Source organism: Lemur catta, chromosome 7 (genome assembly GCF_020740605.2).
Source record: "Lemur catta isolate mLemCat1 chromosome 7, mLemCat1.pri, whole genome shotgun sequence".
Classification (NCBI taxonomy): domain Eukaryota; kingdom Metazoa; phylum Chordata; class Mammalia; order Primates; family Lemuridae; genus Lemur; species Lemur catta.
The window spans coordinates 62567489-62590627 of NC_059134.1; the positions used below are offsets into that span (position 1 = coordinate 62567489).

Sequence of the window (23139 nt, forward strand, 5' to 3'; positions counted from 1 at the left end):
GCGGCGGGGGCGCGCGCGGAGGCCGGAGCGGCGCGCCATCTTGGGGCGGGCGCGGGGGCGCGAGCCCGCGGGGGCGCCACTTGCCGCAGCGAGCCGGGGGCCGCACCCCCCCGGGGACCCTCGGCCCTCGGCCCTCGGTCAGCCCCACGGCCCGACCTCGTTGATCAGCCAACATCCCCGCACCCGGCTCCCTGGGACCCCCGCCCAGCCGGCACCGCCCTCCACCACGGTCCCACGGACTCACCCCGAGCGCCCCGCGGGGCGACGCGCGGCCGAGGCCGGAGCTGGAGCGCCTGGGGCCGTGCGGGGGCCGCCGCCGCGCCGGGAGGGGCCCCGAGCCTGCAGCCCGCTCCGCTCCTGCCGCAGCACTGCCTGGCGCCTGGTGGGGAGGCAATGAGGACACAGCGTTGGTGATAATAACAGCTCGTATTTATTGATCGTTTATGCCGTGTCAGGCTCTGTGTTAAAACGTTTACGTGCATTAATCTTCACATCAGCCGTGTGCAGCCGCCACGGTTATTATCTTCATTTTTCAGAAGCAGATGCTGAGATTTAGAAATGTAAAGCGACTTCCCCACAGTCACAATAAGTGCTGAACTCAGACTGGAACCCAGATGTTTCTTACCACCCTACCCCTGCTGCTGAACATAAAGCTGTGACACCAGGGCCTCGCAAAAGTCAAGAATAAATCGCTCCCCGGGAAGAAATTTGCAAGGAAGGGGAGACTGTGAATGGAAAATGTCAAGGAAGGGATGGTGGGGTGCAGTATTTACCGCAGACCCTCGCTGGATAGTGGGATGGAGCCCAGTGGTCAGATCAGTGGCCCAGGGGCCATCTAAGGATGACAAGGGGCTATGTTACCATTCAGAGAGCCCCTAAAGGCTCATGCAGAGGCAGAGGTTTTAATTTGTTGAACCTGTTAACCTATTGAACGACTGACTGGACATGCTCTCGAGGCACCTAAGACTAAAGATGTCCAAATCTAAATTCATTATTTCATCATTTTTTATTTGTTTTCTAAGGAATTTCACTGGAGTGAAAAAGAACCTTCCCCAACACACACACAGGCACACACACCCCCCTCAGACTGGACACAGCTCCACGTCTCCATTCCAATGAATGGCACCACCAACTACTAGCTTGCTCAAGCCAGAAGCTTCAAGGTCAGCTTCGAATATACTTTCATTTGACTTGGGGTGAATATAAATATTTTAACTTTTTATTATGAAAAATCTCAACTATATACTAAACTATAATGAACCCTCATATACCCATCACTCAGTTCCAACAATTTTCAATTTATGGCCACAAGTTGATTATCATTTGATAAATACCTATGATATATGAACTATGCGTCAGGTCTCAAGCCAGGCCCTCAAGCCAGGGATCCAAAGATGAATCAGATTTGACTATAACTCATTTGGGGAAATAACATCTGACCTGCGTCCTGGAAAGATGAGCAAGAGTTACCCATAAAAAGAAAGATATTCTCATTCGTTCATTCATTCACCCATTCTCTTTCAACAAATAATTAATGTGTGAGGCACTGTCCTTGGTGCTAGGAACAGGTAAAGAAACAAGATACAGTTCTTGCCATCTTACAGCTTGACATTTAACAAAGGAAAGAGACACTAAACATGTAATTAGAAATGTGTTGAGTACCTTGAAGGACATGTATGTGAGTGGGCTTAATTTGTCCTGGGAGGTTTGGCAGGCATTCACAGGAAGTAACACTTTATGAAGAAGGTAGAGATGAGCCAGGAGAAAAGAAAATCATTCCAAGTGTCGGGAGAAGTGCAGGAAGGCCAGCACGGGTGTGATCATGGAGAAGAATGGCATAAGATGAACTGGAAAGGTGGGAAGGGGCCAAATCAAGGAAGACCTTGTATATGTCAGGCTAAGGGTTTTGAGCTTTAAGGGTAATGGAAAATTATTGAAGGGTTTGAAGCAGGAGAGTGGCATGTTCACACTTGCATTTTAGAAGATCACTTACAGGGAGACTAGATAGGAGGAGAGCAAAATTGGAAGTGAGGAGACCAGTTAGGAAGCAATTAAGGTTGTCTAAGTGAGAGATGACAATGGCTTGGACTGTAGCGGTAGGACTAGGGATGGAGAAAATTGCATGGGTTTAGTAAATATTCAAGAAGTAGAATTCACAGAAACTAGTGATCAACTGGCTATGGAATTGAGGAGAAAAGAATAACTTCCAGATTTTTGCTTGAGAAAATGAAACAATCCAGAAATATCACCCATTTACAGATAGCTTATCAGAATACTTGTCTTCCCAAACCCATTGAGCAGGAAGGCTGCAGTATTCAGGAAAATATCTTCAGGTAACCAGGACACAGAGAACATGATGAGAATGGGGAGAGGGGTCTAATTAGCTAGGGTGCAAAAAGGAAAATGTGCAGTTCACATAGGCATCTTGTCTCTGATGTTTTTGGCCCACACACAAGTCTTCCTGAGCTCCTGATCTCCTCTTAGGTTTAAAAAGCCTCCTGACCAGTGAGGAATCAACCTGCACCCTTCGCCCATTTTTTTTTTTTTTTTTTTTTTTGTCCACTGTCATCTCTGCCTGCTTCTGATCATTTCTATGACATAGGAGCGACCAATAGCCTACAAACCAACTCAGATACTGCATATATGGCTCTAACCAATGTGGGTCCCTATAAGGCAGATATCTTTTAAAATTATTACCTTGGACCTATCAGGAAAAACTTGAATTAGAAGCAAATCCATCCAAAGTCACTTACCAAGAGTAATGGCTTAATGCTATTTGGTTTGATAGGCCAGCCAATTAGCATTACCGGGCAGTTGGCACTCACTGGGCCTATATGAAAGGACAGAGCTTTCATGTCTATTAACAGTAAAGACACTTCTAGAACAAAGGCAGATTTATTCTCCACTACTTGTAAGTATTGCTTTGATATTGTAATTTTTCTTTCTTTCTTTCTTTCTTTCTTTCTTTCTTTCTTTCTTTTTTTTTTTGAGACAGAGTCTCACTTTGTCGCCCCAGCTAGAGTACAGTGGTGTCATCGTAGCTCACTGCAGCCTCAAACTCCTGGCCTCAAGTGATTCTCCTGTCTCAACCTCCTGAGTAGCTGGAGCTACAGGCACGTACCACCATGCCTGGCTAATTTTTCTTTTTTTTTTTTTTTGAGACAGAGTCTCACTCTGTTGCCCAGGCTAGAGTGCCGTGGCGTCAGCCTAGCTCACAGCAACCTCAAACTCCTGGGCTCAAGCAATCCTTCTGCCTCAGCCTCCCAAGTAGCTGGGACTACAGGCATGCGCCACCATGCCCAGCTAATTTTTTCTATATATATTTTTAGTTGTCCATAGAACTTCTTTCTATTTTTAGTAGAGATGAGGTCTTGCTCTTGCTCAGGCTGGTCTTGAACTCCTGAGCTCAAACAATCCTCCCGCCTCAGCTTCCCAGAGTGCTAGGATTACAGGCGTGAGCCACCTAGCCTGGCCTAATTTTTCTATTTTTAAGTAGAGATGGGGTCTCATTCTTGCTCAGGCAAACTCCTGAGCTCAAGTGATCCTCCTGCCTCAGCTTTCCAGAGTGCTAGGATTACAAGTGTGAGCCACTGCTCTGAGACAGATATTGTAATTTTTCTTGTAGTTGTTCTGATAAACCTCCCTTCTTCTGGGTGGTGGTTTTCATTTGGAAAATCTGTAAGGAGGAGTAAAATCTTCCCACATATTACATGAAGTGGAATTTATAAATCAGATTCAAGGCCTGGCAAAAACTATCTCAACTTCCTTCTTCCACAGGACTACTCTTACACACATGTAGAAGAGCACATAGGGTAAGAAGAGAAAAGGAATGAGAACTGAACTCTGGGAATGCCAACATTTAGGAAGTCAGCAAAGGAAAAAAAGGCCAAGAAGAAAGCTGAGAAGAAATGGTAAGGGAAGAATCAGGAGAGAGTAATGTCATGGAAGAAATCCAAGGGAGGGAAGACTTTCAAGGAGAAAGAAGTGGTCAACACCATCAAATACAGCAAAGATTTCCAAAAAGATCAAGGCAAGAATGTATCTTTTGAATTTGGCAACATGGAGGTCATGGTTCCTCATGAGCTGATCTGTATCAGCAGAAAATGGAGGCAGAAGCCACAGTGCAATGAATTGAGCAAATGGAAAAGGAAGAAATAGAATAAATAAGTGCAGAACTCCCTTTTGAAAAATTTGGAAGAAAGACAGTAGCTGAAAAGTGATGTGAGGTTAAAGATTCTGTTTCTACAGTATGGAGGTTCCTCAAAAAACTAAAAATAGTACTACTATATGATCCAGCAATTCCACTGCTGGGTATATATCCAAAGGAACTAAAATCAATATATCAATAGATTGAAGGGATATCTGCACTCCCCATGCTCATTGCCGCATTATTAGCAATAGCCAAGATATGGAATCCACCTAAATGTCCATCAGCAGATGAATGGATAAAGAAAATGTAGTATATGTTAATATACAAAATGAATACTATTCTTCCTTAAAAAGGGAGAAATATTGTCATTTTTCAACAATATGGATAAACCTAGAGGACATTATGCTAAGTAAAATAAGCCAGGTACAGAAAGACAAATACCACATGATCTCACTTATATATGAAATATAATAAAGTCAAATTCATAGAAGTAGACAGGAGAACGGTGGTTACCATGGGTTGGTGGGTGGGGAGGGAGGAAATGAGGAGTTGTTGATCAAAGGATACAATGTTCCAGACAGACAGGAGGAATGGGTTTTGAGATCTACTGCACAGCAGGGTGACTATAGCCAATAATAATGTATTGTATATTTCAAAATAACCAAGAAAGTGAATTTCAAATGTCTCATCATAAAAAATTATAGGTAGCCAAGGTGAGGGATATTAATCAGCTTGATTTAATCATTACACATTATATACATATATCAAAACATTACATTGTATCCCATAAAGGTATAATTATGATTCTCAAAGATAATATTAATAAAAAAGAAATTTAAAAAAAATGAAGTTCATCTCTCAGGTTAAAAAAAAACATTCTGTTTGTGTCTTTTTTTTTTAAAGATGGTAGAAACTTGAACATGGGTATAAAACTACCAAAAGATACCAGTGGAGAAAATCAATTTGAAAATAAGGAAAAAAGATGAGAAACAGAAGGAGACTCTAGAAGTGATGAGAGAAATGAAAGGTTTGGGACTAAGGGCTCATAGAAGAATTGGACACCTTAATAGATGGAGGGATGGGGTGAGAAGAAGGGTGCATGCAGGGCAACTTAAAAGGTCAGAGCAGGGAAGAGGTCATCATATTTCATGCCCAGTGATATCAATATTTTCAAAGCCTTTAGCTGAGGAAGAAAAGGAAGGTTAGATAGGGAACAAGGACAACCTCACAAGGTAGGTATTATCCTCTCATGAACATCTGTTGTTGTTGTCATTGTTGTTGCTATCTGCCCACCATCCGTTCCCCCTTTTATTGGTAACATCACATCAGTTTTCTCTGGAGACCCATCCCCTCCCCACTCTTTGTCCATGTGGCTCGGATGGGAATCATCCCAGTCCCACAACCCACTTCAGTGGTGGGCTCCTAACCCAGGATGGCCTCTGCCCATCAATTCAGAGATGGGCATATGATGAAATTTGAGCCAGTGAAAATCAGATTCAGGAATTTTTCTGAAACTATTTGGCAGGAGGTGCTGATAGAATGTAAGCTTAGTGGACATCTTGCCACTAGGAAGGATGAGCCTTCCTGAGAACGAAGCCAACTCAGAGAAAGCAGAGCTAAGGGATGGAAAGAGAGAGATGCTTGATAACATCAAGTTAACACCTATATTTTCCTCTGCCTGAAGTCAAAATCTGCCGCTAGACTTTTTAGGTTCAGAAGTGAATAAATTCCCTTTTTGCTTATACCACTTTAAATTGGGTGATTTTTTTTTTTTTTTTTTTTTTGCTTGCAACCAAAAGTTATGATGAATCTGAATACATGAGGCAGATATTGCCTATCGGTGCTCATTTCCACATCCACTTTTCTATAATCTCTCCTGTACCACCAAAGCTGGAAATCTGAAAACCACATTTCTCAGACTCCCTTGTCAGCTTTGTTGAAGTTAAGACTGAAAGTGAGAGAAAGGGAAAAGCCCTTCTATATCTGGCACTGCCTCTGGCAACGTCAGCAGCAGGAGTTCCTGCCCAGCGGAAGTGGAGGTGGTTCCAGCAGTATCAGCAATACAAACTCCAATGGCATCAGCAGCTGATGCACATTTGTGCACTCCAGCTTTCTCATTTGGGGGCTGTACCTTTTTTCCCATTTGCACCTCTAAATGAAGATTTGTAGTAACTTCCTGATCTCTGGCTAATACTGTTTTCCCTCTTATGTGTCTCCAAACTTACCGACAAGTTTATAACTAATTCCTTGTATCCAATCCTTCTCTACTGGGAATATATTGAGTGGTTTCTGTATCCTTATTGAACAGTGATTGATACAATACCCGTTCCCACTTTGCATACACATGCACATGTACATGCACACACACATGGAGCTCAGAGAGGTTGTTTCTCAAATCTACAGAGTTAGTAAGTGGCTGGCCTGAGACTGGAATTCAGATATGTCTGACTCTAAAGTTCTCACTCTTTCTTTGACCTACAGTTGGTTTTTTTTTGTCGTTGACTTCTTTTCTTTTTTATAGCTAGGTAAAATAGAAGTTAAAGGGGGAAGAGAAATAAAAGTATTGTTAAGAAAGTTGTTCAGGTAATCAAACTTGATGTTCAATTTGGGCAGGAAAAAATAGCTTTTAAGAGATGGAAGACTGTGAGAGTAACAAAGTCAAAGAGCAGGAGGGTGGGAATGAAGTTGTAAGGGAGGCAGAAGGATGAGGATAAGAGGTTGTACTCACGAGAGAGATATTGGAATTTAAGGAATGTTTCCACAGGTGGAGGAATTGTGAGTGATAGGTACAGCCAGGGTTTGGCCACAGTAACGGGGTGGCTGAAGCAGGAACTTCAGTCTGCAAAGCCTTCAGCAATTGAGAAGACATAGGAGGGTGGTGGATGATGGCCATAAGAATAGCAGAGAGAATGATATGCCTTACTTGCACTATGCTAAAAGAGGAGTAATTTAATCTTCATAGAAAGAGAAAGAAACATGGTGCAGATGTGAATGGAAATCATGCAGATGCTGACACAGCTTCCCATCCATTGGGACAGCTACAGGGAAAGGAAGAGAGCCCTGGGGTAGAGATGCTCTCAGTTAAAGCTGGAGGCAAAGAGGCAGAGAAGATTATGAACTATGGAGTATGCAAAGATATAGGGAAACTTAGTAGCCCTTGGGTGTGACTTTGAGAGGACACTATGGAAAGTTTGGGAAGAAGAGGAACAGTGATGAACCAGGAAAAGGGACCACAGAGCAGTTTGGAGGTGAGATCCCTCATTCTCCCTCACCTTCACATCCAATCTATCAGCAGGTCCTATAGACTATGACTTCTAAATATTTCTAATCAGCCCACTTCTCTTCATCACCACTGCCAATGTGTCCAGGCCTTCATGATCTACCACCTGGACCACAGCACCAACCTCCTCAGTGGTATCCCCACATCTGCTGGAGTCCTCTTTTCCCCGCTGTGTGTAGATAGTCTGCAAAAAGCCAGTTTATGACCTGGATCTAAGAATCATCTGTGCAGAAATGAGGTTTGTCTCTTAGCCCTCCCCTCCCTTGCTTCTCACAGCCTTATTTGAGCTTGAGAGACTCAAAAGAGAAGCTGCTAACTTTTCAATTAAAAGAAAGAAGTAGGATTGTTCAACAACAAAGGCCCCTTGATTCAAGTGAAGAAGCAATTTGGCTTTATTATGAGGAACTGGGAGGTGAGGCTGGACCAGACTCAGCTCAGAAGACCCCTCAGTGAGTGCAGCCCAGGAGACTGGTCACTTTTTGGGGCTGGGGAAGGGCCTTGGCTGCATTCAGTTTCTCCACATCACTGTAGCAGTACAAATTGGGGCCATGGATGAGGTACAAGCCGGGGCCATTGGCAGAACATGAGTTGGGGCCAAGGGACTTTTCCATACACAAGGCCCCATCAACCTTCTCGTGGGGCCAAGGAAGCTCCGTCCACGTGGCTTGAGCTCCTAACTGCAGGTCCAGCCACCACAGCCGCCGTCCTGGAAAGAAGGCACCAAACATAACATGGTTCCATGTCATGGGGATCCTGACCTAGCCCTTCTCATGCCCTTGTTGGGGATCTGCCACGGAGAAGCAGCAGAACAAGTCACCCCCTGAGTACCCAGAAGTCCCTCACCTGCCATGATATGGAGCCGAGAAGACCCAGGACAGATAAAGGCTGCATCCACAGACTCAAGGCTGATCCCATGAGGGCTCCCAAGTTCCTTTTCCAGCCGCTTTGGATAACCACTTACCAGGGTATAGCCTCCCTTTGTCAGGAAGACATATACCTGGGTGCCCTGGAGGACAAAGGACAGTTATCAGCACAGAACTGGATATTTTTATCTCAGTCTCCACCTCAAGCCTCTTTCCCAACACACACCTGGACCAGATACAGTTTTTCCTCCCAGGAAAAGGCAGCGTCCACCGTTGAAGGACCCTGGGGCCACTGATGAGCAATGGGCCAGCTATGCCATCCATCCTGGCTGGTGTCCAGACGCCAGTAGTGGGACCCTGTGGGGCATCATAAGTTGTTCTAGTTGCTGGTGGTAAAAGCCCAGGCAGAGAAGAGTCTAGTGGCAGATGCAGTCATGAGAGGGAGAGAATGCAGCCAGAGGCCAAGACAGAAGAGGCCAGGAGAGAGGGAGAAGTAGAGCAAGATTTGGTCAGCAATGTTGGGCATTATGGCCTGGTTGGAACAGGAGTCAGCAGGGGCCTGAAAGAAATGCAAGCATGGGGAACAGTGGTCGAGCTTCCAGGTAAGGCTAACATCATGGTGCTTGATGGGAGCTCCCTGAGGGTCTCAGGTGTCCACGTGCAGAGCTGTGGTTAGAGACGATGAGATAGCATGGCCAGAAGTTGAAGGGGAAGCACCACAAGAAGCTTGCGCTGAGTGTTCTCACTCTGGAGAGTGAGAGAATAGCCAGGCCAGTATCCCATTTTCTTCTGGACATTTCCATAACAATCTATTAAGAAATTAACTAGGCTCCTGTTTATCCTTTTTTGCTCAATCCTCTTCAATTACACTTCTGTTTCCCTCTTTCATTGAAATAGTTCTTATAAATGACACCAGTATCTGCCAACTTGCCAAACCTAATGGTCAATTCTCTGTCTTCATCGACTCTACTTCTCTGTAGCACTTGACTGTGCACCACTCCCTTCTTCTCTAAATATCTTTTTTGGATCTTGGCCTCTGTGATGCCAGACTCTCCCAGTGTTCCCCTTACCTTCTCGACTTCTCTTCTCTCCAGCCTGATATCTAAACATTGAAATCCCCTAGTTTGGGCCTCTTCTCTTCCCTCTCTACCCTCACTTCCTTGGTGATCTCACTTAATCTAGGGGTTTCAAATGCCATCTATGTGCTGATGACTCCCAATCTGTTCTCCTCATCTCTGACTGACCCCTCCTTTGAGCTTCAGGCTCAAACTCAACTGCCTACCTGGTATGCTCGTTTGGTGCCATTAGGCACCAAAAACCTAACATGTCCAAACTGATTTCTGCCTCCACCAAACACACACACACACACACACACACACACACACACACACACACACACTACCCTATTCCCTAGTCTTTTCCAATTTTAGAAAACGAAACCACCAGCCACCCAGTTGCCAGTCCCAAAAAGCTGAGTCATCCTTGAAAACTCTCTTTTCACTTCCCCACTCCAACCAATATCCAATCTATCAGTTAATGCTGTCAGCCCTACCTTCAAAATATACCATGATGACTCCTCACCACCTCTGTTACTATCATCCTAGTCCAAACTCTCAACACCTCTAATCTGGAAAACTGCAGGAACTACCAGCTGGCCCCTGCTTACACAATCATAGCTTTATGACTGATGCTTCACACAAAGCCAGGATGATCTTTAAAAACAAAAATAAGTCAGAACATATCACAGCCCTGCTCAAGACTTTCTCTTGGCTACCTTTTATGGTTGAAAATCCTTACCAGGCCTAGGTAACCTGGCCCCTGCCTCCCTCCCTCCCTCTGTCTAGCCACCTACCTGCTCCTTCCAGCCATATCAGTCTTCTTTCTCAATTCCTCAAAGTATTTTCTACTCACCTTCCCCAAAATGCTTTTCCTCCAGTGCTTTGTGTGGCTAATCCCTTTTTATCACTGAAATCTTAGCTCAAAACACAATCTCTTCAGAAGAGGGGCCCTCATTCTCCTCACCTCTATCTCATTCTCCTGTCTTATCTTCTTCACAGCTTTTTATTTTATTTTATTTTTTAGAGACAGGGTCTTGCTCTGTCACCCAGGCTGGAGTGGAATGGTATGGTCACAGCTCACTGCAGCCTCAAACTCCTGGGCTCAAGCAATCCTCCTACCTCAGCCTCCTGAGTAGCTAGGCATGCACCACTATGCCCAGCTAATTTTTTAAAAAAATTTTTAGAGATAGGGTCTTGCTATGTCGCCCAGATGTGTATCGAATTCCTGGCCTCAAGCAACTTCACAGCTCGTAATACTACCTGAAAGTATTCTCTTTCCTTATTTTTCTTTCTTATCATCCTCTCTCCCTCTAGCAGGCTCTATGAAGGCAGGTGTTTTATCAGCTATCTGAATTGTATCCCAGTGTCTATCAGGTGCTCAGTAAATAATTTGTTGAGTAAATCCTTGGTGTTCTTGCTGCAGCCACAATTTCTCTTTATAGCTGTGCACTGAGTATGTAGTGGTGACTGACATATCCACCTCCCCTTCTGCTGAAATGACTCTGCTCAGGGCCCCTGTTTTGAGAACCAGAGCTATGCTGCTCTTTGTGCAGAGGAAATAAGCGATGGGCCCCCAACCCATCAGTAGCCAATACATAGGCTGGCCAGCAACCACTTTAATGTAGCCTGGTCTGAAGATATGGGCTGAACAATTCAGATTCCCTCTCTGGAAATCTGCCTAGGAATATAGAGCAACTGAGGGAGTTATCAGTTGGATCTGAGGCTGAAAGATCAGGAAGTGGAGAGAAGGTGGATGCATGATGGTCTGTGTGCCAGCCAAAGTTGTGAAGAAGCAGAGAGAATGGATAAGAAGCCATGAGGTAGAGAAAGGAGAAAGATTTGTTGGCAAGAGGAGAGGATCAGCCCCATGCTGAGTAGCTGGATCACATTTGTGTTTTCACCAAGATGGTGTGTTCTCACCTCAGCTGGGTATTTTTATCATAATGATATTCTCTCCATTGCTGTGTGTTCTCTCAACACCCATGGGACATACATGATATTTTTCGTTTAGAAGTTCAGTTGCATTCTCTTTATGGCCACATGGCCTTGAAGTTCTGTGATCTCTCCATGGCTTAATGTTTCTCTATATTTCTGTGTGGTCCCTATGGCCCTGCTTTCTCAAGCACGAGAAAGAGGAGAGAGAGAGAGAGAGAGAGAGAGAGAGAGAGAGAGAGAGAGAGAGAGAGAGAGAGAGAGAGAGAGAGGAGGAACAGAGACAAAAAGAGGTCCAGAGAGCAAGGGAGAGCCAGAAGACTGAGCAGGGCATTCACCAAGGAGAGCATGAGGAGTCCACAGAGGGCACAGGCCTGGGAGTAGACGGTAGACAGGCGGATGAAGTTAGAGGCCTGGGCAACCAGAGGCAAGCTTGAGAAATATGCACCAGAGGAGATGAGGGATGCAAAAAGGCACGCTAAGGATAGATACAGAGGGGGACAAAATGAGTGACACTGTGATGACAATGACAGAAATATGCCGGGGATGGGAGGCACAAGTGAAAGGGTTGGGAGGGCAGAGATGGGGCAGTTGGGGGCATCTCTCACCACTGAAGGCATAGGTGGCACCATGGTGGTCAGACAACAGTGCAGACAAGACTAGGTCTGGGCTGCAGCGCATATACTCAGGGTGGGTCCTATTCCCATGGCCAGTTCCATTCCTGTGTCCAGCGCCATGGCCTGGGGGGAGAAACAGGTGAGGGGAACACAGAGGGAAGCCAGAGGTCAGTGAGGTCGCAGTGGAAGAGATGGCTGGGGTTAGTGGGAGTGTGGGATTCCCCCACATGAGGACAATGGGAAGACCCCGAATGGAAATGGGGCTACAGCAGGGGCCAAGGTGTTACAACACAGAGTTAAGGTGGGGGCTGGGGCTCATGGGATCCTCAAACTCGGGGAAGGTGGATGATTTCTGCAGGTCCCAGGGGCTGGGCTTTCTCACCTCTGCCAGGACAGGACATGAAGTAGTCTCGGGCATCTAGAGGGTACCTGGGAGGCACTTCTCCCGTGACAGGGTTGAAGCGCAGGAATTTGTTGCCCTGGAAGCAGTAGTAGCGGCCGAGCCATCGCAAGGCAGAGGAGCAGTTCCCCACAGCCTGCCAGGGACGCTCCTTTGAAGTTCCCGTAGCCAAGTCCCAGAACCACTTGCGGTTACCTTTGTCCAATCAATCAACAAACATTTGGTGAGGCCGGGTTATGCCCTCCCTTGTGCTTACACTGGGCACTATTATCAGAATCATACCCATGTACCTTCACCAGAATGACTTCCTCTCCTTCCACCACTTGACCTCTAGACCATAACTGGCTTCTCTATTTCCCTTCCTTAGAGAGCCATACAATGTCTCCACCACCACCATCACTACCACTACCACCGTCACTATTGGCACCACTACTCCAGCTTCTTGGATCCCAGTCTGGACTAACCTTGGAAGAAAAGGATGCCTTCCTCTTGGCATTCTCCACGGTGACATTCCACAGCTGCATCCAGTGGGGATGGGATTCCAGGAAATTCATCTTGGAGTGACTTTGGATATGCTTTTTCCTTCTTTTCAGGAGGGTACACCCATACTTTGTCCCCCTGCATCAAAACACACTCTCTTTTTAACTGTGTACGCCAATTTATTGCCACTCTGTATTCACACACAACATTTTTCATCAAATACACTTATACCACATCCTCCTGCAGCCTCACACGTTCTGAGTCCATCTGTGGACAGCAATCTGCAGTCCTTTTACACAATACACACCCTCAGTTTGTGCAAATTCAGTCACCGTTACTATGACACACACATATCTGGCTATGTATAAGCAGACACTCCTGTGGCACACTTATCTACAATACCGTCAGTCTTGGCAAACACATCCACAAACAGTCATCCTGCAATCATCCATACATTCATTTGTTTAATCATTTATTCATTCATTCAAGAAACAGTTGCTGAATGACTACTATATGCCAGGTATTGTGAGGGTCACTAAGGATGACAAGACCATCTTTGATTTCAAGGTGTTCCCTATACAAAAGCAGAAAGGATTCCTACATTTCCTACAAGATGCCTAGTTATGCAACCACCAAGGCAGAAAGTGTGCATCGTGTACTGAGAATATAGGGGGATTGTCTAAGTGTGCCTAGAGAAGTTATGGAAGGCTTCACAGCAGAGAGGAAGCATTTGGCCCAAGAGTTGAAAAATGAGCAGGAATTTTCCAGGTGGACAAGTGAGGAAAGGATGTCATCAGCAGAGGGAGCAGCATGTAGAGCCCAAACATGAAGGAAGCACATTGTCCTCAAAGAATTTCATATAGTCTCATGTGGCTGGCACACAGTGAACGTGGCAGGGGAGGAGATAAACCTGAAAAGACAGCCAAGGTCAAATCATAAAACTCCATGTGCACCTGGCTTGTAACCGGGCACATTTTGGTGCCATTTACTGAAATAGAAAATACAAAAGGAGAGGTTGGTTTATAAGAAATATGCTAAGCCCAGATCTGGAGATGCTGAATTTGAGGTGCCCATGGAACATCTAAATCAGAGATTTCTGCCAGGAAGTTGGAAAGAGATATCTGCACCTCAGGAGAGAGACTAGATCCGGTGTCCACAGCACAGAGTCCTCAGAGCCAAGGCAAGGGTTGAGATCACCCAGGAAGGGTGTACAGAAGGGGTAGGATGGGTCCCCAAGGAACTTTCAGGGACTGGCTGGGACAGGATGAGACACCTGAGAAGAGAGAGGAAAGAAGCAGGAGGGAAAGCAAAGCTGGCAGTCAGGGCCACTCCAACCACACAGTACCTTTGGCAAGTTAGAAGGTGCGTGGGCCAGGGCATGGGACTTGCTGAGCACAGTAGGCTGGATTTCACACTCCACCTGCCCCTTTGGCCAGGTGCCACTGTGTTGGGAATAACCTGCCTTCCCTACGAAGAGGATTCAATGCAAGGTCATGGAAGCCAAGGGAAAAAATTCCCAGGAAGGAAAGGATAGCCAACAGCATGAGGTGCAGCAGAGCAGTCTAGAACTAAGATTAGCACTAAAGAATAGCCACTGGATGTTGTGCCTGCCAGGCCCACATGCATACCACACACACTCCCTTAGCTTGAGCTTTTTTGGGAAAGGAAGGCAGAGGGGAAAGGAAACCTGGTACCTATTGCTATGAGCTCCATGCCAGGGCCACTTGGGGAAGGGTCTCTGGTGTGGATTCTAGGACTTTCTGGCCTGGCCCTGACCTTGGCCCAGCAGTACCTTAATCAGGAAGACACTGTTGTGACCACGGCGGAATGCAGCATCCACAGGGCTGGTGAGATTCTTCCACCTCTCTGAGATTAACTCCCGGTCCCATTTGGGACTCTTCCACACGAACTCCCCTGAAAAACCCAGACTCACTGAAGGACCCCGTGGTAAACCTTTGGCCTACTGAGACAGCTACAGAGAAGCCGTCAGTGATACCTTCAGACAATTCCTAAGCCCTCCCACAGATGGAGACACCCTCTGTGAAGGGCACCGAGTCTGAGGTCCCAAATACCCCAACCTCTGCCCCTCCTACCTTTAAAAAATAGCATGGTCCCATTGTCATCCAGGGTGGCAGCATCAAAGCTCCAGCCATCTGAGCAGCGTTCTGGGGTGGAAGTGGGGAGATGGCAAAGTAAAAATCCAGTAAGATGGTAAAATACAGAGACACAACCAGACAGACAGACTCAGGCAACTGGGGCCTCACCAATCACGTCTGGGTCTGGCTTGGTCCCCCCTTCAGACGTGCTCCCATGGGCACCAGTCCTAGAGAACACAGATAGATGTCTGGGTCCATTGGGACCAATCCTGCTTCCTTAGCTCCTGGCCCCAAACTTGACCCAGGCCTAAGAACTGGCCCTATCTTACCCTGCCCCAGACCCCCTCCTTCTGTCCCTAGTTTCAGCTTTACTCACGGAGGAAGAGGGTTGGCAATGGCTAGAGACCAGCACAAGCCCAACAACCCCAGTGCCACTGGTACTCCCGGTGCCCTAGCCATGCTGAGCTGGAGAGGCCACAGGACAGCTCTGGCAACCAGCTGAGCCCCTTATATAGAGCTGGCAGCTGCACCACCCCCACCTCCAAGCCTACTGGGAATGAGCTGTCTCTCCCAGGACTAAGCCAATATTGACTGATTACATCACTGCAAATAAGGTCAGGGTCTGGGCACAAATCTGAGTCCAAGACTCCGTCTTCCCGGCAGTAGCCCCCAACCCCCTTCAGCAACTTTTGAGCAGACCAGCCTATGCCACTAATGTCCAACAGTGACTCTCACCCCACTGGCAATGGGTCCAGGTGCCCATAAGTTAGGGAAAGGGGTAGATTAAAATCACCTTTCTGTGACTGAGTTTATACCTCTACAACGGGGGAAGAGAGAAGAGGAGGGGACTAACATTTTTGTGTACTGAGTGTCAAGCCCTACTCTACAGCAGCTAGAGACACTGATAACTTATATACACTTAGTAACCACACACGGATAAACTTTTCTTAGAAATACTCAGAGAACAGCTTTTCCCAAGCTCCAACAGGGCCCTTTCAGGGGCATCCCCAAGACTCTTCAGCTTTACACTTGGACTAATGAGTTTCAGGGACAATAAGTCTCACTGTTGCCAGATGTCCAAGCCCCACGCCCAGCCTTAAAATCCACTGGCAAAGAGCTTTGCAGAGATTGCCTGGGAGGGAAAGGCTGACAGCAATGGGGCAGGAAGAGGAGGTGTCTCTCTTCAGAAAGCACCACCACTGCTAGTAATTAATCTTTCTTTGCAGCTACCACCTTTGGGGGAAATGCTTTATTTACCCATCACAGAACAAACTGAACTGTAACTGGGGTTTCACAATATTTACAGCTGATTCCTGCTTAAATGCTACCTTCTCAATGAAGCTTTTCCTGACCACCTTATCTAGCCATTTCACACTCTTGTTTCTTTTATGTCACCTTCTGAAACTTGAAACTACTTCATTTACTCATTTGGTAAGTAATTTTTTCTTTGCTTTGTTTATTTTATTTTATCTTTCTTGTTTACCATTATATCTGTGTCCTCTAAAATATTGCCCGGTACGTGACAGTTGCTTAATAAATATTTGTTGAATAAAAAATGTATTTCAAGTATGGACTAATGTTGCAGCCAAATTTTGACAATTTCTCCCCTTCTGGGGTAAGGGGAATATTAGGAATTGGGGGTAGGTGATAGTAGGGGCCATATTGAAATCTGGGGGTTACTGTCCTTCATCTGATGCTCCTGTTCCTTTCTCCAGTGTCCAGCCCTGCACCCCTCTCTTCCTGGGATCTCACCTGCTATCCCCAGTATTCCCTTGAGCACTCCCAAAGCCTGCCCCTTTCCATCTGAGATTTGGCTGCTGGGTCAGAAGAGAATGGTGGTTAGAATCAGCTATGGGCCAGGCTGAAGGTCCAAGACTCTTGCTCCCTAGCCAAGCCTGAAAGAGCCCTGATCTCTCTCAGGGGGCTCCATACCCCTGACACCCCCAACTTAACCTTAACAAAAATCTCAGATCCCTTTTCTACTCTGCAAAGATTCCTCCCAACAGGAAAACAAAGATTTCTGGGACCTCTGGGACAACATATCACCATGCCTCTGCCATCAGGCTCAATGTCCCCTCCTGATTTACAAACGGAAATGTTCTGTTAACATCATTCCCTCCTCATAGGTCGGTCGGCAAAGCTGGACTCTCCAAGTCCTTGGCAGCAGGGCCAATACCATAGCTCCTACGTACGATGCCTCACGTTCACCTTCTCCCCATTGCAGGGCATCTCTGGGTGCACCTGCTCTACCCCAGCTGCTGGGAATTGGGCAATAGAGCTGCTGCTCCCAGCCTCCTCCTCATCTTTTCTTTTCCTCTCAGCCTCTTCCCAGCAGTAACCCTCAACCCTCTTCAGCAATTTTTGAGCAGTGACTCGTCCAAACCATTGATGTCCAACTGTGACTCTCACCACACTGGCAATGGGTCTAGGTGCCCCATTATAGAACCTTCCTGGGATTCTACCTCCTGAGCATGCAGTCACCCTCCAGCAATCTCCTCAACAACTTCTCTCCAGCTGTCAGAGCCCTGTCTATATGTCCTACAGATTTTGCTGGGCCTGCTTAGGGAGACGTAAGCTTTCACCCAAGTCACACCCCCCACACACACCGTCCCCTCAAAACCCATAGTGAAATTCTTCAGTAGTCCTATTAGCAGGGTCCTGCACTGACCTGCTGGTCCCGGGAGGAGTCTCCTTCTGGCTTAGCAGGACTCTTTGAGGGGAAATGGCAAATATACTGGATGATAGTTTTTCAGCTTGGCCTCCTCTTTCCCACATAGCTCTGGTCCCCCTCAGAACACCCATAGATCCATCTATCCCAGAAGAGAGCTTTATGGCCCCTTTTCACGGCTGTTTCCCCATTCACTTGCCTGCCCCAGCAGGGCTTAGATAGCATATGGGAGTCTCCTCCTTCCCCCAGGGACTAGGCTGGCAGAGTCTCCTGCACTGCAGCCAGCCCAGGTTGAAGCTCGAGTTCTAGGCAGGAGCTCAGAGAGAGGACTGTGTTCATTTGGGAACGCAGGCCTGTGGATATGTTGGCCACCCTGGTGCCGGTCATGGGGCACAAGGTAACTCTTCTCAGGGTACCCAAGATAGAGCTGGCCTTGCTTCTCTTCCACTCGCTTCAGGTCACTTCTGCCTGTCCTGCATCCATCCCAGCCTTCCTGCCTGGGCTGAGGGGAGAAGCGTGCGCGTACTTGGGCCTGAGCGCCCCCTGGAGGCCTCAGGAAGCAGTGCACTCCCACCTTTCAACCGGAGGCTAGAGCCCTCAAGTTTTTCCTCCCTGAAACTGTCTCTCCACAGCCTTCCTCTCTCACTCCTCTCAGCCCCACTGTGCAGCCTTAGTGGCATGTCCCCTTTTATGCTCCTTTCCCTTCTTCTGCAAACCTCTGCTTTCCAAAACGGGTTTGGGGACCTCGATCTCTTCCATTTTTCCTGGGGAATTCTAAGCCCAGAGAAATCCAACTATCTCCTTTTCTATCAAGTCTTCTCATCTACGGCTGTACCACCCGAACACGCCTGATCTTGCCTATCAAGTCTTCTCAATCTTCCTAACCAGCAGCTTTTGAGTTCCCCCAGAGGGGGTCTGAATGTGGACCTGCAAATGTCTTCATGGACAGAGCCTCCTTCTGCATTGCCAGGAGCCAGGTTGAAGCTGGACACTGACCCACTGTCCCTTGGAATGGCTATGTTCCGCTGACCTCAGTCATTTCTCCTAGGGCCCACTGGGTGCAGGGTGTGTTGGGCCTGATGCCTGTGGCTGTACACTCCAGGGAGCAGAGACTGGATTCCCCCCTTTCCTAGGGTTAGAAGGCTTAGGGATAAAGCTCAAGCAGCCAAAAAGAGCTCGCTCCTCTCAGCTGACCCCTCCAGCATAAACAGTTTCTCTTGTTGTGTCTATAATGGGCCTTCGGAATAGTCCATTCTTGCTTCTCTATGAATAAATAATAATTTGCTTATACTGGGCATATGCATGTGCCTGGCACTGTGCTAAACACTTGGTATGAATTATTTCATTTCGTTAAAAATATATATAGGAATTTTTATGGTTTGGATGCTTTTTTCACCTCCAAATACACATGTTGGAAGCTTAATTACGGATAAGACAGTTTAGAGGTGGGGCCTAATGAGAGGTGTTTAGGTCACGAGGGTTCTATCCTCATAAAGGAATTAATGCTGCTATAAAAAGGGGGCTTTCAGGAAGGAGTTCTCTCTCTTCTGCTCTTCTGTCATGTGAGAAACAGCATTTGTCCCCTCTGGAGGATACAGCATTCAAGGCACCGTCTTAGAAGTGAAGACCAAACCCTTACCAGACACCAACCTGCTGGCACCTTGATCTTAGACTTCCCAGCCTCCAGAACTATGAGAAATAAATTTCTGGTGTTTATAAATTACCCAGTCTCAGATATTTTGCTATAGCAGCAAAAACGGACAAAAGACAGTACTATTAGTTGATTTTTTGAATGAGGTAGACAATATTAGGTATCTTAGCTCAATCACATTGTTAGCAGTGACTTAAACCCTGGCTGCCTAACTCCTCAGGGTGTGTTCCTGTCCCTACCAAGAGGTGTGCCAGTAAATGTTTAACAGCTGCTCTATAGGAAAAAAAAAAAAAAGCACTGATTTGTAATACATGCTGATTTTTGTGGTGTGAATACTCCAACCAATGGCCAACTTTAAGCTACCAACAAGACATCACCAAACACAGAGTTGGGAAACAATGTTCATTAATGTACTACTATAAGGTATTTCTACCATACGGATATGGTAGATATAAATAACTGCAAGAGCACATGTAACCAGTAAAATATAGTCAAATTATTAGGAAATGATGAGTTTTGAGTATTTATTATCTTTGGTTTTAATAAAATATATTTAATTTTAAGTTTGTATAGTTTAATTTTTAATAATGGCTGCGTTTTAATAAGCAGCTCTCAAAATTCCTGAAAATTCAACAATCAGCTCTCATGAGCCAGTAGGCGCCACCTCTAGCACCCACTGTCCACTGTACTAACACACAGAACAAGGATCTTATCTGCTTTATTCACTGCTATATCTTCAGCACCCAGAACAATGCCTGAAATACTGTATGCATTTAATATTAAACCATGTTGTTCCTACTTCCTAATTATAGGTAATATCTGTCCATTTCTCTCTGCCTCTTAATAGTACAAACACCATCTTTTCTTGTCCGACCACTGAAATAGCCTTCCCATTTCTCCTTTCCCTCTGCAATACATTCTTCCTAACATCTACAGTGATCTTCAAATATATCTGAGATCACCTTATGTTCCTGCTTAAAACTCTTTTTCTTGAAGTTAAAAGTCAGTTTTAGTTCTAACAACCAGAAAACACCACTATTAACATTTTATTATCTATTCTAGCCTTTTTCCACTCTTACAATATCCTTCTTAAAACAAAGACAGGATTTATAAAACTTTCTTTTGCTTAATATTGTATCTCAGACATCAACATTTTTTAAAGATTCATATAATTCCACTATATGTTTAAACAAAACTTTATATAACAATTCCCTGCTGATGGACATTTAGGTTTTTCTGAGATTGTTTTCTATTATAATATAAATAAAGCTGAGCAATAGCTGGGTACACACCTCTTTGTGCAATTGCCCAATATTTTCTTACAATACAGTCCTAGAATTGGAAGACTAGAGATGATTTCAGTGTATTCAGTCTTTAAGAGGAGCAGTTTAGAGATGTTGAATTGTTTTGTTTTTCATTCTCTCTTCTCATCCAGCCCCACAGAATCACTGTCCAGCTTCCAGTTTGTTTCACAGGACATCCCTATTGCTTAAACTGTTCAGTGGTTTACTGAATGTACAGTAATCATACTCCAAACCAAATCCAAACTCTTTATCTAAGTTAAGTGTCCAACTTAGGCTTATAGACTTTCCAAACTTGTTTTGTTCCTCTTTCCCTCTAATCTCTTCCTCTGCAGCCACCCTGGCCTCCTTTCAGATCCTCAAACACAGCAAAATCTTAACCCCTTAGGACCTCTGTACCTGTTCTTCCTTTGTCTGAAAATCTCTACTTCCTTCTCGAGCCACCCCCCTCCAAACCTGCAGGTCACTGCTTAAAGAGACCTTCTTTGTCCACCCTATTGAAGACTACATTCTCTATCATTGTACTCTATTCATTGCCTTCACAGCTTGAACTCAAGCTATTACTGCACATTTTCTTCCTTGCGTTGCTTGTCTGTCTCCTTTCCCCACCAAACTATAAGCTCCAAAGGGCAGGGACCATTTCTGTCTGTATTCCCAGGGCCCATCACTCTGTCTGACCAATAGTAAGTGTCAACAAACACTTGTTGAATAAATAAATGAACCTGCAGGCCATGTAGGACAGCCCTATATGAGCAGGGTTTGAACACTTGTAGGATGACAAAATAACTTTCTGACCTGTCCCTGAATGGGCTGTGTTATGACCCCCAAATCTGTGAAGATCATTCATGACACATACCATCTGAGTCAGGGCATGGTCTCCACTGTTTACCGCTTCCACCTACTTGAGCCCAAGGCCTGAGTTGGAAAGACAATGCCCACTACGCACACTTTTAACCCTGACTCAAACATTACAAAAGCAATCCATGTAACCAAAAACATTTGTACCCCCATAATACACTGAAAAAATAAAAACATAAAAGATTGTAAAATATTCTAAAGATGAAGACAAATGTTGATATAGCTTAAATGCCCAATTATAATAACTGGAGTTCAAAATCCAAAGGAAAAAAAGAAAAAAGATGCCGACTGTGGGTGGATTTAAGAGGAACCACGTGACCTCACCTTGAGACATCTTTTGCATGGCATAGGAAGACTACCTAATCTGCTGTCTACACAAGTCATCCCTAGTAGCCTGTTCTAGGGGAGTCACCTGGGGCTTCCCACCCAAGAAAGGTCACCCTTATTTCCATTTTATTCCCTTGCCACCTTCCGGTGTACAGAATGTGAACATGTGAGAGGTTGAGGGCTGGCAACTTTGAGTTTCCATTCTGTATCACTGCTGGTGCTTTGCTCAAGATGTGGGTGCAGGGGAACACACCATGACCTGACAGCTCTCAGGGAAGACTCCATTGGTCCTGAGTGAGTGATAATTGAGCACACCATCTCTGTTGGCCAGGCCCTGTGCTCAGGCAATTCTACTCACAATCAGAGGCAGAAGTGCAGGCCCTATAAGAAGGCCTGCCGTAGAATCTTCCAGGTGACCATCTGTCCCTCCACCTGCCTGCCAGCTCTCAAGCAGTGGGACAGCGAGGACCAGGGAGGTATGTATAACTGAGGCCTCCCTATGGTTCAAGTGGTGTCCCTTTGATCTCTGAAAAGCCCCTATAATCTTCCTTAGGTCTGTGGATACCCTTTTCTATCCTAGTCCCAGGAATTGTGCTACATGCACCAGGACAATGTTTTGATCTTTTCCTTGACTTCTCATGATCAGCCTTTCCAGATCCAACATTCTCCAAATCTTGTCGAGTGCCTTTTCTTCCAGTTGTCATGCTAGGTGCATGGGGCACAAGGTTGAGTATGGTGCTATAACTTACCGGTTAGCAGTATGACAGCTACAGATTCAAATCTGGTTTCTGTTCTTCATCAACAATATGATGTATTTGTCTGAGCTTTAGTCTTTTGTAAAGGAGAAAACATAGTTCATACCTTCAAAATCACTGGATGCTGGTTTTAATTATCTCTGGAATTGGCAGCCAAACCCTGGCAGACTAGAGCTCAGGAGTGAGGGCCCTCAGTCCACTGTGGGGAAAGGGCAGTAATCTTGGAACAGAGAACAAGGGGATAGGTCATGGCTCCAGGGCTGACCTCTAACATTGGCCATGGAGTCTCCACGTCCAGCTTCCACCTAGGATAGCGTCAAGTCCCCAGCCCAGCTTTGGGCTTCAAGGATTGCTTTCATACCCTGACTATTCTCCCTGCACCTGCTGGCTGTGTGCTGGGCAAGAGTCATTCCCTACCCCCACCCCCACCTTCAACCCCAGCTCCTTCCCAACCCCAGGGCAGATAAGCAAAAGACTTGCCTATCTCTGCAGGAGCTGCAGGGCCTGGGGACGGGGATTTGCCTGGTGGCTCAGGGTCCCAGGGGTTCACTCTCTCTTCCTCTCCTCTCCTGAAGTTTCAAAACAACAGGACCCATTTGGGTAGCTAGTCTCCTGCCTGCTTGTTTGTCCAGCTTTTAGTCCAGAGCTAGTCCCACCACCCTATCCCCTCACAGTTCTGCCACACAAGAACCCAGCAAAAACA

General features: G+C 46.0%; 1 protein-coding gene across 1 annotated transcript; it reads right to left on the minus strand.

Annotated features, from left to right (window-relative positions):
- Positions 1-7798: 7798 nt before the first annotated feature.
- Positions 7799-15384, minus strand: HPX (hemopexin). Its single transcript, XM_045557355.1, has 10 exons — positions 15253-15384; positions 15045-15103; positions 14874-14945; positions 14573-14694; positions 12765-12918; positions 12283-12495; positions 11892-12023; positions 8520-8650; positions 8274-8436; positions 7799-8136 (listed from the first exon to the last, which is right to left on the minus strand). The coding sequence occupies exons 1-10, from the start codon at positions 15333-15335 to the stop codon at positions 7877-7879; spliced, it is 1389 nt and encodes a 462-aa protein (XP_045413311.1). The 5' UTR covers positions 15336-15384; the 3' UTR covers positions 7799-7876.
- Positions 15385-23139: the final 7755 nt, after the last annotated feature.

What these genes read in the sequence shown, in the direction of transcription:
- HPX (XM_045557355.1), bottom strand. Translation starts at nt 15,335, where the DNA reads ATGGCTAGGGCACCGGGAGTACCAGTGGCACTGGGGTTGTTGGGCTTG. An exon ending in ACAGTGTCTTCCTGATTAAG is followed by an intron (nt 12,919 to 14,572) that starts GTACTGCTGGGC and finishes GTTTTGATGCAG; the next exon opens with GGGGACAAAGTATGGGTGTA. An exon ending in TCGGCTCCATATCATGGCAG is followed by an intron (nt 8,137 to 8,273) that starts GTGAGGGACTTC and finishes CCTTCTTTCCAG; the next exon opens with GACGGCGGCTGTGGTGGCTG.